The 13756-nt window shown below is 36.2% G+C and overlaps 1 protein-coding gene across 1 annotated transcript in view; it reads left to right on the top strand.

Moving 5' to 3' along the window:
- The window catches only part of LOC122798207 (potassium voltage-gated channel subfamily H member 8-like), a 190667-nt gene that overhangs the window by 58824 nt on the left and 118087 nt on the right, over positions 1-13756 (top strand). The window contains exon 3 of the mRNA XM_044066963.1: positions 9271-9347. Within this exon, the coding sequence (XP_043922898.1) occupies positions 9271-9347 (77 nt within the window). The remainder of the gene's footprint in view (positions 1-9270; positions 9348-13756) is intronic.

Raw genomic sequence — 13756 nt, 5'->3', positions numbered from 1 at the left:
TTCCAGGGAAAAAAGTTACTTCATTATAAAATCTAGTCATTTTTCAAATTCCAGAAATGTCACATGTTAGGTAAGTCAATTGTTTAATTGTTTGTTGTTAAAGAGAAAGTTTAATATTGTGTTTTATACTTTTCTCCTATAGTAATGTAGTACTGCATACAAAATGTTTTCATGTGGGGCCATCATCTTTATACAGCATTTTTTGTTCTGAAAATGAAACACTGGGAATGAATGGGTATAGGTAATGGCACACAATGTTTCAGTTTTTTTGGTTTTGAAATCTGAAACAGAAGAAAGTTCTGGGCTGCCTTCCAAATGGTGTATATATATATATATATATATATGTGTGTGTGTGTGTGTCTGTGTATATGTATATATATATATATATATATATATATATATATATATATATATATATATATATATATATATACATATATATATATATATATATATATATATATATATATACATACAAACACACACACACACACACACACATATATATATATATATATATATATATACATATATATATATATATATGTGTGTATAGGTTCCCTATTAGATGAACAAATGCATATAGGTTCCTTATTAGATGAACAAATGCTTAAAATGTCGAGTACGACATGCTTGACAGCTTTTAAGTGAACGTTCATCTAAGCAATACCTAAGAATGTTGAAACAAGGGGTTTTGAAAAGTTATAGTTGGCCAGCCATCAGGAAGCCAAAAGCTGATGTCAGAACATTCATCTTGTCTAGCCGTTCTTACAGTTCTCCACTATGGTGTGGTCTCGTAATTTATCCTGTGTAATGTTATGACAGTCTTCCATTGTGGTGCGATCTTGGAGTTGGTATATTTAAGTGGGGGGTGTGGGGGCTAAGCCTCCCAGTTTATTTTGTTTGTTGATTTGTTTTGTTTTGTTTTTGTTTTGGGGGAGGAAGGTTTTCATGGTGTATAGTACATTTTAGCCATTAGCCGGTGGCTTCCTGATGGCTGGCCAACTATAACTTTTTCGAAAACTTTTTGTTTCAACATTATGGAGTTTCACTTAGATGAACTTTTGCTTAAAATCTGTTGAGCATGTCGTACTTGACATTTTAAGTGTTCGTTCATATAATATAGACCCTGTGTGTGTGTGTGTGTGTGTGTGTGTGTGTGTGTGTGTGTGTGTGTGTGTGTGTGTGTGTGTGTGTATATATATATATATATATATATATATATATATATATATACATATACATATATATATATATATATATATATATATATATATATATATATATACATACATATATATAGTAGATATATGTATATATATATATAGATATATATATATATATATATATATATATATATATATATATATATATATATATACATATATATATATATATATATATATATATATATATATATATATATATATATATATATATATATATATATATATATATATATATATATATATATATATATATATGTATATATGTATATATATATATATATATATATATATATATATATATATATATATATATATATATATATATAGTGGTGCTTGTTAGCATTTAAGCCTCACAGTAAGACATTGTCCTGTTTGATTCTCAGCTAGAGCATCTTCTGTGTGGAGACATGCGTGAATGGGCGTACCTTCATTGAAGGTTGTGCGTCAGGGCCGGCAACTCTGCACATAAAAATCTACTGCCAATCATTAGCGGATCGGAGTTCCGCTGTGGCGACCCCTAACTGGGAAAAGCTGAAAGCCACAACAACAGATATATATATATATATATATATATATATATATATATATATATATATATACAGAGAGAGAGAGATAGCATGCCTTTGCTCTAAACTGCAATTACCCTAACCCATAATATGAGAAATGGCAGATGCATTCAGTATCATACTGTTTTCTATTATTTCAGCACAATTGGTGTTTATAAGATATAATTATATGTACACATCATTATTTCAGGCACTATACAGTCAAGGAAGTGCTTGACATGTTAGAAGAAGAAGATGTTTTCCGTGTGGATATATACATTGAGCCACTGGATGACGGAAATGAATCAGAAGAAGACAGCATGGATGAAGAGAGGTCTGGAGCATCAACAGTCTCAGTGGTAGTCAGCTTAGTGCCCGTGGACATGCTGTAATTACACAGAATGGCCAAACATGTTATGTGAGTGATACTGTGGATGGCAATGAAGAATCTTCACCTACTGCTGAAGAGGAAGGAGATTTTAAAATCAATGACAATTAGAGGAAGGTGAGAGTTCCACAATGCTGTAGCCAAGAGCAATATGTGAGTCACAAAGCAGAACCAAGTGTGCCAAGGAAAAACTGAAAGGATCCAGTCATGACAATGGAAGGGAAGAAAATAAGCCCACTGCAAGCAGACAGTGCAAAATAACTGTTTCCATACATTTTATGAGGTACCAAAAATAAGAAACACATGATAGATGAAGTCTAGATCAGCCATGGAAGATTCCTCTTCCTCGTCTGAAGAGAAAACAGTCATTACAGCATGCTGGGTGAGAAATACCTGAAACCTGATTTTCCAAATTTTGATTTAGGAAACCAGCTGTTCCCAAAAGATGTTGATCCATTTTCCGTTTTTGAATTTACTTCGATGAAGAGATATGTAATTACTTGGTGGACATGATAACCCCTTATGATAAAACAGTAAAAGCTGATCACAGTTTGAAACAGACCTGGGTGAATTACACTATTTTTTGGCTATCTTGCTTCTTTCAGGATATCTGGATTTGCCATGCTGGCGTATGGTGTAGGAAGTTGACACAGAAACTTTTATTCCAGCTGTTGCAAACTCTATGAGGCGTAATCATTTTGAAATGATGAAGTCATACTTTCACTGCGCTGACAACAGCAAATTAAATCCCAGAGACAAATTTGCAAAGATGCGCCAGCTTATAACTATGTTGAATGACCATTACAGGAAATATGCTATTCTAGAGCAGCATCTGTCAGCTGATGAAATCATGGCTCCATATTTTGGAAGACATGATACTAAGCAGTTCATAAAAGGAAAACCCATACTATTTGGGTATAAATTTTGGTGCATCTGTGACAAACTGGGATGTTTGATCTAATTTGAGTGATATCAGGGAACCACAGTCCCTCATATGAATCTGAAACTTGGATTAGGTGCATCAGTTGTACTGAAGTTGGCTTCTGTTTTACCAGCAAATGCACCTTTCCATTTATATATTGACAGGTTCTTCAGCTCCCTGACGTTACTGAGATGACATTCTTCCATGAGCTATGGCTACACTGGATCTGTAATGACTAATAGGACTGAAAATTGTCCAATCACACAGAAGAGTTTCAAGGAATGAGGAGCATATGAATTCCTGTTATACTGACATTCCAGTTCCTTGATAGTAGCTTGGATTGATAAATGATTTGCCACAATGATTACCATCACTGACCCTGTTGAGCTAGTTGTGTCTGTCCAACAATGGATCTCTACCCAAAAACACAAAATAGCTGTTCTTCAGCCAAACACTGTGAAGAAGTACAACTTGTACATGGGAAGAGTTGTCAGACTGGATCAGAACATTGACAATTATAGAGTTGGAATAAGGTCAAAGAAGTGGTGGTGGCATGTTTTCCTTTTCATCCTTGATACTAGTCTGCATAATACCTGGCAGCTGTATAGAAATTTGAAAGCATGAGAAGCAAAACTCTTGGCTTCAAAAGGAAGATTGTTGCTATATATATTTACAGAAGTATGGTACTGAGGCTTCCGGATGTGGAAGACCAAAAAGTTCAAAAGAGCTTACCAGCAGAGTGCCCCAACCAGTAAGAAAAGATGGCATAGGTCATTAGATAATTCCTGCAGAAAAGCAAAATATATGTGCAGCCTATAAGAACACAACAAAAGTATGTGTCAAGTGCAGAATTAACCTGCATGAAGCATGTTTCAGAGACTTTCACATGAAATAAACTTAGAAATTGTACGTTAACCTTTCTGCCCAAAGTTTTCTTCATATTCTGAACTCATGTACCTAATCATGCTCATTGTTCCAATTTTGGAACATAACATTTTACAAACATTTCATGCACTTTTGTAATATATGGTCAAAATGATTGATTTATACTTGATTTAGAGCAGGTTTAATGAAACGTTACTGGTGGAAAAAAATTGTGCAGAAATGGGTTAAAAATCCCTAATGTGGTATTCATGACCAATGGATGGGCAATTGAAAATTTACTCCTGGTTTGGCAACTATATCCCTAATGAACAGGGGCAGCCCATGAACACTTGATGTGTATAAGCCCTGCATTGTAACCATAAAATTCCTTAGTATATTTATAATTGCCAGCAATGTTTTGATAAATTTTGGGTAAGTGTGAGTAGGCTTAAAATGTCTCTACAACCAATAGCTTACTAACACCTTTGAACCAATGAGGTATAGAGAGTACATCTGTACTGTGTTTTATGGAATGGTGATATGTGATTTATTTTATCAGTCTTTGCAGGTAGCAGTATACAGAAGCTGTTTCATCATTCAGCACATTATAGGTGGCCAAACTGATGATTTGTCCATTTGTCTACACTTTAGTATGATGTTTTACTATTCTCATGTATTTTATTATACTACTATATTACTCATTTCTTTACTGTATATCCCAGGCTGTGGCTGTAATGGGTCCTTTCTGGATCAGTCAGCTGTCTCAGTCAACAAAGTTAATAAATAAAAAGTAAATAAAATGATACACTGGCAGAGCACTAATGTTGTACATGTATAAAGCTCCTTCTGATGTTGGACTGATATTTTAGGGCTCCTTGCCACTGTAGCAGTTGCTGAAGTGAAAGAATTATTTTCATGTTGGTGCTTCATTAATGACATTGAGAAACTTTCCTGCTTTCATGGGTTGAAGACTGATAGGTGGGAAAGTGTTTTTTGCAGCAGTGCAGCTTGTAAATACACAGATGCTCATTGCTGTAAGCCACCATCTTCATATGTAACATTAGTTGGAGCTGTGGCTCAGTAAGATCACACTCACTTCATAGACACGATCTTGTTTACAACTCTTCAAACCTGGCATTAGCCAGTGGAGTGTATGCATTATTAAGGTGCTGTGTAATTCACTGGAAACAGTAAGCTCCAACATGTCAATTTAATAGCAAAATAAAGCTGTTAGGAGCCATAGTTCCTTTATAAAAATGTAAGTTTAAGGTGTTATTTAGGTTGTTTAGAGGAAATGCAGACCTGCTTGTTGGTGGCACTTATTTAGGTACCATGAAAGAATGTTGTAGCTGTCCTGTCAGTGGTTCAGTAAATACCACATTCATGCTGGAATATCAGAAGGCTATGGGTTCCATTCCTGTGACAGCTGCTTTCTATGAACTGTTATTAAGAGGTTGTGAGTTGTGTCTTCCCCACTGCTTGCTTTTATAGACCTGGAGTTTTACTGCATATGAAAAAAATAAATATTTTGAAATATTTTGCTGTAGTTTAGAACAGAAAATTAAAACCATAAGATGTTAATCCCTGTGTTAAATTCTTTCATATCGGGCCACTTTATTAAAAGACAACAGATGGATGGGAATGTTTCTAGGTGAGACTGGCAGGTATGAATTGCAATCATTTGGCTGTATTACTATGTACATATAATGCAAATGATAAAAAGAAAGAAGAAGCATTAATATATACTAAAGAAATATTTATAAAAACATAGAAGGACATTATACAGAAAATATCAGGAAATAAATGGGATAGGAGACAGTTTATATAGATGGCATGTATGTAACCTATGAGAGTGTGGAAGGAGGACAGGAAGAGGATGTCAGGTATTAAAGGCTATACATACCTTAAATCTTCAAAGCAATTTTTTTTTTGTTTGATTAGGCTAAATGTTTCATGTTAATTTAAGTACTTTTCAAATGGCTTAAATGAAAATATACATGTCAAAACAGAAGCTGTTCTATAGGTTCTGACAGTAGGAGTATAAATAGTGTTTTATCACAATATGTGTTCATACTTTTTCTGAAAAAAAACTGCTGACATATGTCAACCCATTCTGTAAATCTATCAGTTTATTGTTATGGAGACAGCATAGCTAAAACAGTAATAGGTACACACACTTCTAGAAAATTATTTATAGTAAAGATGTTATATTTTATGCTAGACATGAGAATGTTTATAAACTGAGGGATATGGGGTGGTGGTTCTACCTGACTTAGTCGACAGCATAGAACACAAGATCGACAATGAAGAAGACCGGCGCGAATCATGAGTGCCAGAACATCGACAATGCAGAAGACCGACACGACGGATGAACACACCGACGCCGGGAGACGACATGGGAAAAAAAAAGTGAGTGTGCGGTAGTGGCCGGACGTTAGGTTAGGTCATGTGGTAAGTGTGGATATTTGATGGTTGTGGGGGGGGGTGGGGATAGGGGTAGGTTAGGGAGAGTTAGGGTTAGGGAGGTTGGTAGGGGGTAGAGATAGACTTTGGGGGTTAAGTGGGTTAGGTGAGGGGGGGTTAGGTAAGTGGTTAGGTAGGTGTCTTAGTAAGGGGAGGTGTTTAGTAGGGTTTTAAGTGGAGTTAGGTTAGGGTTAGTGCTTATAGGGTGATAGGGTCGAGGCCTTAGGAGACAGGATAGTTGTGTATGTAAGGTTTAGTGTGGGTTTGTAAGGATTTTGGTGTGCTTGTGTTGTGTTTGTGGTTTGTGGAATGGGGATGTGTTTTTGTTTTATTATTGTGTGTATGGTGTGTGGTTTCGTGTCAGTGTACCACGGGTTTTTTTGTGTTGTTCGGTATGTGAGTTTTTGTTGTGTATGTTTTATGTGAGTGTGTTATGTGGTGTCGGTGATGTCGTTGTCGGTGTCGTGTGGTTTCGACTATGTCAGGTAGAACCGGGGTGGTACCCCGGTTGATAAGATGCCTATAGAAGATATAGTCATAGATCCTTGCAAGGGAACCAGGGACTCTTGTTGATAATTCCTAATATTTTAACTATAATTTCTCCATAACTTTTTGGAAAGCCTTCTCTCACACACGCATATCATTTTGAATGGTGGCCCAATGCATCAAGTTAGCAAAGTTACCCCCCATTCAATCACTCACACACCTGTATAAATTTATACAGCCACATACCCACACTCTTACAGATCCCCACACACCCACATATAGACACTTATCATATATGAGATGACCCCCTGTCAGTCACACGCACAGGCATGCACACCAATTCACCCAGGGTCTATATTAAATCAGCGAATACTTAAAATAGTGAACGCTGATTTATCGACACTTTAAAAGTGAAAGCTTGAAATCCCGAAGACACGGAACAGCGATTTTATTCCCAGGGAAAAAAAATGCTGGGCCGTTTTCAGGACTTTGACATTTCCTCCACTGTGATGCGATCTCATAGTTGGTATATTTAAGTAGGGGGTATGTGGGGGCATAGTCCCCCACATCAGTGGGGTGTGGGGGTGTGAAGCCCCCTACTTTATTTAGTGTTTTGAAGTTTTTTGTTTTTTTTTTTGTTTTGTTTTTTGGGGAACAGCAATTTTTTTCCCTGGGAAAAAATCGCTGTTCTGTGTCTTTGGGATTTCAAGCTTTTGCTTTTAAAAGGTCAATAAATCAGTGTTCGCTATTTTATGCATTTGCTGATTTAATATAGACCCTTCACCGATAGACACATACACACACACACACACACACACACACACACACACACACACACACACACACACACACACACACAAAGCCAAATTTAGCAACTACAGGGCCCAATTTGAAACCTTTTGGTGGGGACTCTCAGCTGAAGTCCTACCTACCATCCCAAACCCTCACTCTAATTGTGAACTTCCTCATCATAAGAATATTTCAGATTAGGTATCAGGAATATATTGCTACTACTGCGTATTAAAAATAGAACAATGTTTATTTATTAGCTTCTATTTTGTCCTAAGAAATGTTACTTCCATCATAAAACTATGATAAACTTGGAGAAAATTAAATGAATTAACTATTCTATAAATACAAAATTCATACATAAATTAGCTTTCAAAACAAAAGTGCTCATAAAATCTAATCACATCAAGGAATTGTATTCACCTGAAAATAAGAAAAAATTAACTGAAACAGAGGATTTTTAAAAATATTTAGAGCAAATTTTAATATAATTAATCAATATACTCCAACAATGGATTCACAACAATAATTAAAAATTTATAAAAAAATATTTTTAATGGTTAAAGATTTATTTTAAAGGCATATAAAAATGCAGCAGAGTGTTCCTCATATAGGCCAATTTCACTCTTAAACATTGATTATAAGATATTCTTGGATATACATGCAACTAGATTACAACAATTTCTTCCATATCTGATTAATAAGAATCTTACTGGATTTATAGTAAACATAAATAGTTATTATAACATTAAAAGAATATTAACCATAATATATTTAGCAAATAATGAAAAAGATAATTAAAAATTAAGTTTAGACATAAACAGTGTTTTTGATTCTGTTAATTGGAAATATTTATTAATGGTTCTAGAGGAGTATAATTTATTCTCGTAATTCATTAATTTACTTTACGAAAACTCTTTTGCTTACATAAAAATATGCTTATATATATATATATATATATATATATATATATATACTTACTGGTGGCAGAAATAGTGTAGCTAGTGAGGGGAGACCGGGGGCAGCAAAGTGTTAGAGGGCAAGATCGGTATATACTAATTGAGAGCAGTGCATTTCCAGTATTCAGACAGGAATGACAGTATTGCTTTTGTGATCATAAATAAAGGATCAGCACTCCATATATAGCATAGACAGCTGTAGCAACTGCCTGGTGCTGCAGTTTTAAAGGAAACAAGATTTTTTTTTTCCGAACTTAAAGTGTTTAAGTGCTCCTTATCTGGAATAAACTGTAGTAGCTGCTGGCCACAATTGTTGTCAACAGCTTTTACAGTCTAAAAAGAAAGAAGAGGTTTTTCTTTCCCCTCAGTCCTGGGGAGATCAGGACATTTTTTTTTCCTCGACTTAGTGGTGTGGAGTGATAGATTGGAGTATGGCACTGGGCACCAAAATAGCCCTTTCTAAATTCCAGCCCTGTTTCTCATGTTCTTATTTAAACAGAGACACAGTTTCATGGTCATTTTGAGTAAGTTAACTGCAATTTAGTCATGGATTATTGCATTATGGATCTAATTACAACAAAGTTTTATTAATTAGTATTTCTAATAGGATATTTCTTGATTTCAGGTTCAGAAATCAACCCAATACTTTTAGCCACTAAAGTAGAAGAAACCAAACAGCAAATCAGCAGACTCAATCTGGAGGTATGTTGTGTTAGTTTGGAGGTATGTAATGTAAGGCTCATGTGCTGTTTGAGCTGGATATGTCTGTAGCTAAAATATATGTGTAAATTCAAAGGTATTTATCTGTAACATGCCTTCCACTCATGATCAATCATACTGTCAAATCTACTGTACTCCACTTTTCAGTAGGACAAACAAAATAAAGATATAAAATTAAATACCGATGTTTTTACAAAAATATATGAAATTCAAAACTACACTAGTTGATATAACAATGATGTTGTGTTTCAAGCACATTAAAGGCTAATTTGGTATTTCTGCATCTTATGTTCTACAGGTGAACTACTCAGTGCAAAAATATATGACAAATTACGTGACATGAAATTTTTTTGCACTGCATAATATTTGGGGACGTTTTGTGTATCATGCTTATAGAATGTTGCTTACCAGTTATTCACATGGAAAACTGTCTGCTTGTTGTTCAGTGAAGCTCTTCTAATCTGTGATCTCAGATAAATGATGAGTTAGAAATAGATAAAAATCACAGCATATATTTTCAGATTTTTTTAGTAGTAAAATAGTTTTGGTGCAAACATTAAACAAAACAACACATTTTTGTTCTTTCACCTTTAAAAGTGATGCTCATGGTGGACTTTGTTTACCTTAACATGAAATAATCACTAAGGAATTGCATCAACATACATGTTGTCTTCATCTGTGGTGAACAGATCTTTAGCTTAACAAAAAGATAAAAAAAGAGGTGAATAAATTTCCCAGTCAGATGTAGAGATAAAGTTCAGGTAGCATGCCTCAAACTTCCAGGCATTTAATACCAAAAACTGTATCCAGCTACTTTTGAAAAGTTTCCATGACAGCTATTCCTTAGATTTAGGAGCAGCTGATCCCATTTGCCAATAACCTCTTCAAAGAGCTATGATGTAGATCTGTTAATGTACCAATGTCTTAGGGTGGTATTAATAGCCCCACACATTCAAATGAGCAGAGTGCAAAAAAGTAGTGCTGATTTTTTGAACTTCTGAGCATTGTGATGCAAATCCCAGTGAAATTTTATAAATCTGTATTGGTGTATGCTAATTAGAGATGTTTGTAGTTATCTCTAGGAATAATTCATATGCATGTAAAGTCTCAAATGCTGTCATGTATTTTCGTCAAGAGGCTACATGCATGAGCCTCCATGAATCTCTCAGTATTTTATTTACACTATGGTTTGCTTGTATTCTGTTTTAATTGCATATTTAAACAAGGAAAGAGACCACAGCTATATCTCTTGTCAATCACAAAGAAATTACATTTTTACCACCCTCTCATCCTGGTGCTGTTGTGTTTTTAAAATCAACTGTCTATCTAGTTGTTGGCCCCTTGTGTTAATTTGATCACATATCTCTTCCCTCTCTTCTTTCACTGGCTATTGTGAGTAAGCACAAAATTATCATTTTGTGAAAATACTCCCCTCAGCTATTTAAATTTATTGGCCATCTCACAGTATTCCATAGATCCAGAATACAAAGTGCCCACCCTCTTCAATTCATCGGGCTCTTTAAAAATTAGTGGCTCTTCACTTAGACAGGTAAAGCTTAAGTTACCCCCTCTTTCATATTTAACCACTTAATGCACACTGCAACTCTTAGGATATTAACCCATTTTCCATTGTATCTTTAAAATCTGCAACATGTACTCCAAGACCTCCAATTACTAGAGAGACCACATTGTGCTTCTCAGTAGTCATCTTGGCATTTGTGCTTCTCTTTTGCTACTGCTGACAAAAGAAGCATAGGAATATTATTTCCTGAAGAATACAGATCACCGGAAAGCCTAATAACTGCTTTGTATTGAATGGGCGTGCCTTCGTTGAAGTTTGAGCGTTGGGCTGGCAACTCGGCACCATAAAAAACAACTGCCAATCATTAGCAGACTGGAGTTCCGCTGTAGCGACCCCTAACCAGGAAAAGCTGAAAGACAACAACTTTGATACTGGTGAGAGAAGGAGCAAAGTGCATAGATTCCCAACTCTTTCTGGTTAGGAAGTGAGTGTCTGTGCTTGATCTTCCTGACTGGTCTGGTTGCAATTCAAGGCATCTAGTAGGAAAAGGCTACAACAAGCCTACAGACATCATCTGGGTCAAGTCTGGATCACCAAACAGGCAGTGGCCTGCTTCTCACCTTGAGATTGGTGCTACTGTTTTGCATCTGGTGAGAGAAGAAGCAAAGGAGCAATGCATCCCAGCAGAGTGAAGCTGTGGTGAGACCAACAGTAGTAGTAGTCAGGCAGTAGCCATTCAGGTGAGGTAAGTACTGCTTGATTTGCTTCTAACTTCGGGATATCTGCCTAAGCACTTTAGCCATAAGCCATCAGGCTCTGCATATTAGTTTCCCCTCAAGTGTCTGGCATTGTCTTCTATAGCCACAGACACCTTGAGTTGACATTTTTCCTGTAGAAGCACAATTGAAATTTCACCAATACCTAATTGCACATAGGATAACTAGTTTGCAGTAACAAGCACTACCCCCAGAGCTACAAACTGGATACTTCTGATATTACTTTATATTCTCAATCCAACTGTCTAATCAATAAAAGGGTCTGTTCCCATGAATATGAACTTTCCCACTATGTCTGATACCAGCTTACTGGATATGGGCATCCTGAGGCAATGTAGAACTTGCTTCATGTTTACTGACAACCTGACAACCAGTCAGTTTTCAAACAAACCAATATGGTATGTGAGAGATGTATTTATACAATGTAAGTGGAGGCAAAGCTCTCACATAAAGGTACTCCTAATGTCAATAAAGTTGTCAGTAGTACACACACTGGCACCCATCACACACAATTCAAAGCAGACACATAGACCCAAATATTCTGAGACACTAAAATGTAACTTTCTTCAATCCCAAAGATCTCCTAGATGGGGTACACATAACAAACACATTTAACAATCCAGAATGCACTCTCCAAAACAATACCCAGATCAACACATATAGCCACATCTCATGAAGCCTCTACTTCTAAGCCCATAAGGCAAGCCACCACAGAATCCAACATTCTAGTCATTGGTGATTCCATTGTGAGATACACTGATTCCCCTCTCACCAAGCTGATTAAGGAAAAAGTCACAGCCGGTTGCATATCAGGAGCCAAGACCCACTGCATTATGCACTCACTCGGGTCATTGGACCACAATTACCAGTATGACTCAGTCATATTCCATGTGGGTACAAATGATCTGAGACATACCCCCTAGACTATGTGAAGAGAGATATCATGGAGCTCTCAGAATGTGTGTCCCAGGCTGGTATCAGCTTAGCACTGAGATGTAATTTACCTTCTCCAAGGATGATACTACAATATGAACAAAAGATGACTGACTTTAATAATTAGTTTAATTTCTGGTGTCATTCTAAGTGGGTGCAATATTTCTAAACATGGAAGAAGATGGTCAACAGACCACAATGCTTTGTCACAGATGGTCTGCACCTCTCTCCTCTAGGATTTTGAATATTAGTTAAAACATTGTCCTCCTCCATCCTGCCTTTATTAGGCAATCCCAAACTGAAAATACTTCTGACATACCAAATCAAAACCAAGAAAATCTAAAGGTGTTACTGCTCAATGCTAGGAGTGTAAACAAAAACTCCACTCCCCGGAAGCTCTCTTCACCCTAGAGAATGCTGACGGCTGTGTGGTCACTGAGATAAGGTTTAACACTGCAGACAGCATGCTGACAGTGTAAGGTTACAATGTCTCCCACACATTTAGACCAGATACTACACAGACAGGGACTAAAGGTGGAGGTGTCTCAATTTGCATAGAAAATATGGCTTACTATCAAAAAGATGAACAGAGATGCTCTGCAGATGGAAAATCGAAAGATGGATGTTTGATTTTCCATGTTGCTGAGCATTCCATGTTTGAAAGTTCATATCAGTAAATACTACTGTGCAATCACTGATATGAACTCAAAGTACTGCACAGAGATCATGGTACAGTGCAGTTTGGGACATTAATCCCTTTCCTCACTGTAGTGTGATCTTGGAGTAGGAATATATAGTTATCAGGGGATGTGGGGGGTGCAGGCAGCTTGCCCCTCCTGCAAAAAGATGATGTGAGGTGTAGGAGTTTCACTTATCTGAGCTCCTATACAGACAACATGTGCTCTGTTTGGCGAAAATGTCAAACTTGCTGAATTCGTTCAGTAGATTCAACATTGTGTCCTAATGTATATTTTTACTTTCACTATTTCCATCGATGTGAAATATGGGAATTTCTTTTTAACAGTGACATTTTGATAGTAGAGCAAAAAATACATATATCTCAAGGCTGGTCAAACAGGACAATGTACTTGAGCTTTTCAGCATCCAAATCACAATAGGTAAAATCGAATATCACTTCCTTGTACGCTATATGCCCCAGA

The sequence above is a fragment of the Protopterus annectens genome, chromosome 3.part1 (genome assembly GCF_019279795.1).
Source record: "Protopterus annectens isolate FY-2018-M chromosome 3.part1, PAN1.0, whole genome shotgun sequence".
Lineage (NCBI taxonomy): Eukaryota > Metazoa > Chordata > Ceratodontiformes > Protopteridae > Protopterus > Protopterus annectens.
The sequence above is the reverse complement of the archived record's forward strand: the minus strand, read 5'-3'. Positions and strand labels throughout refer to the sequence as shown.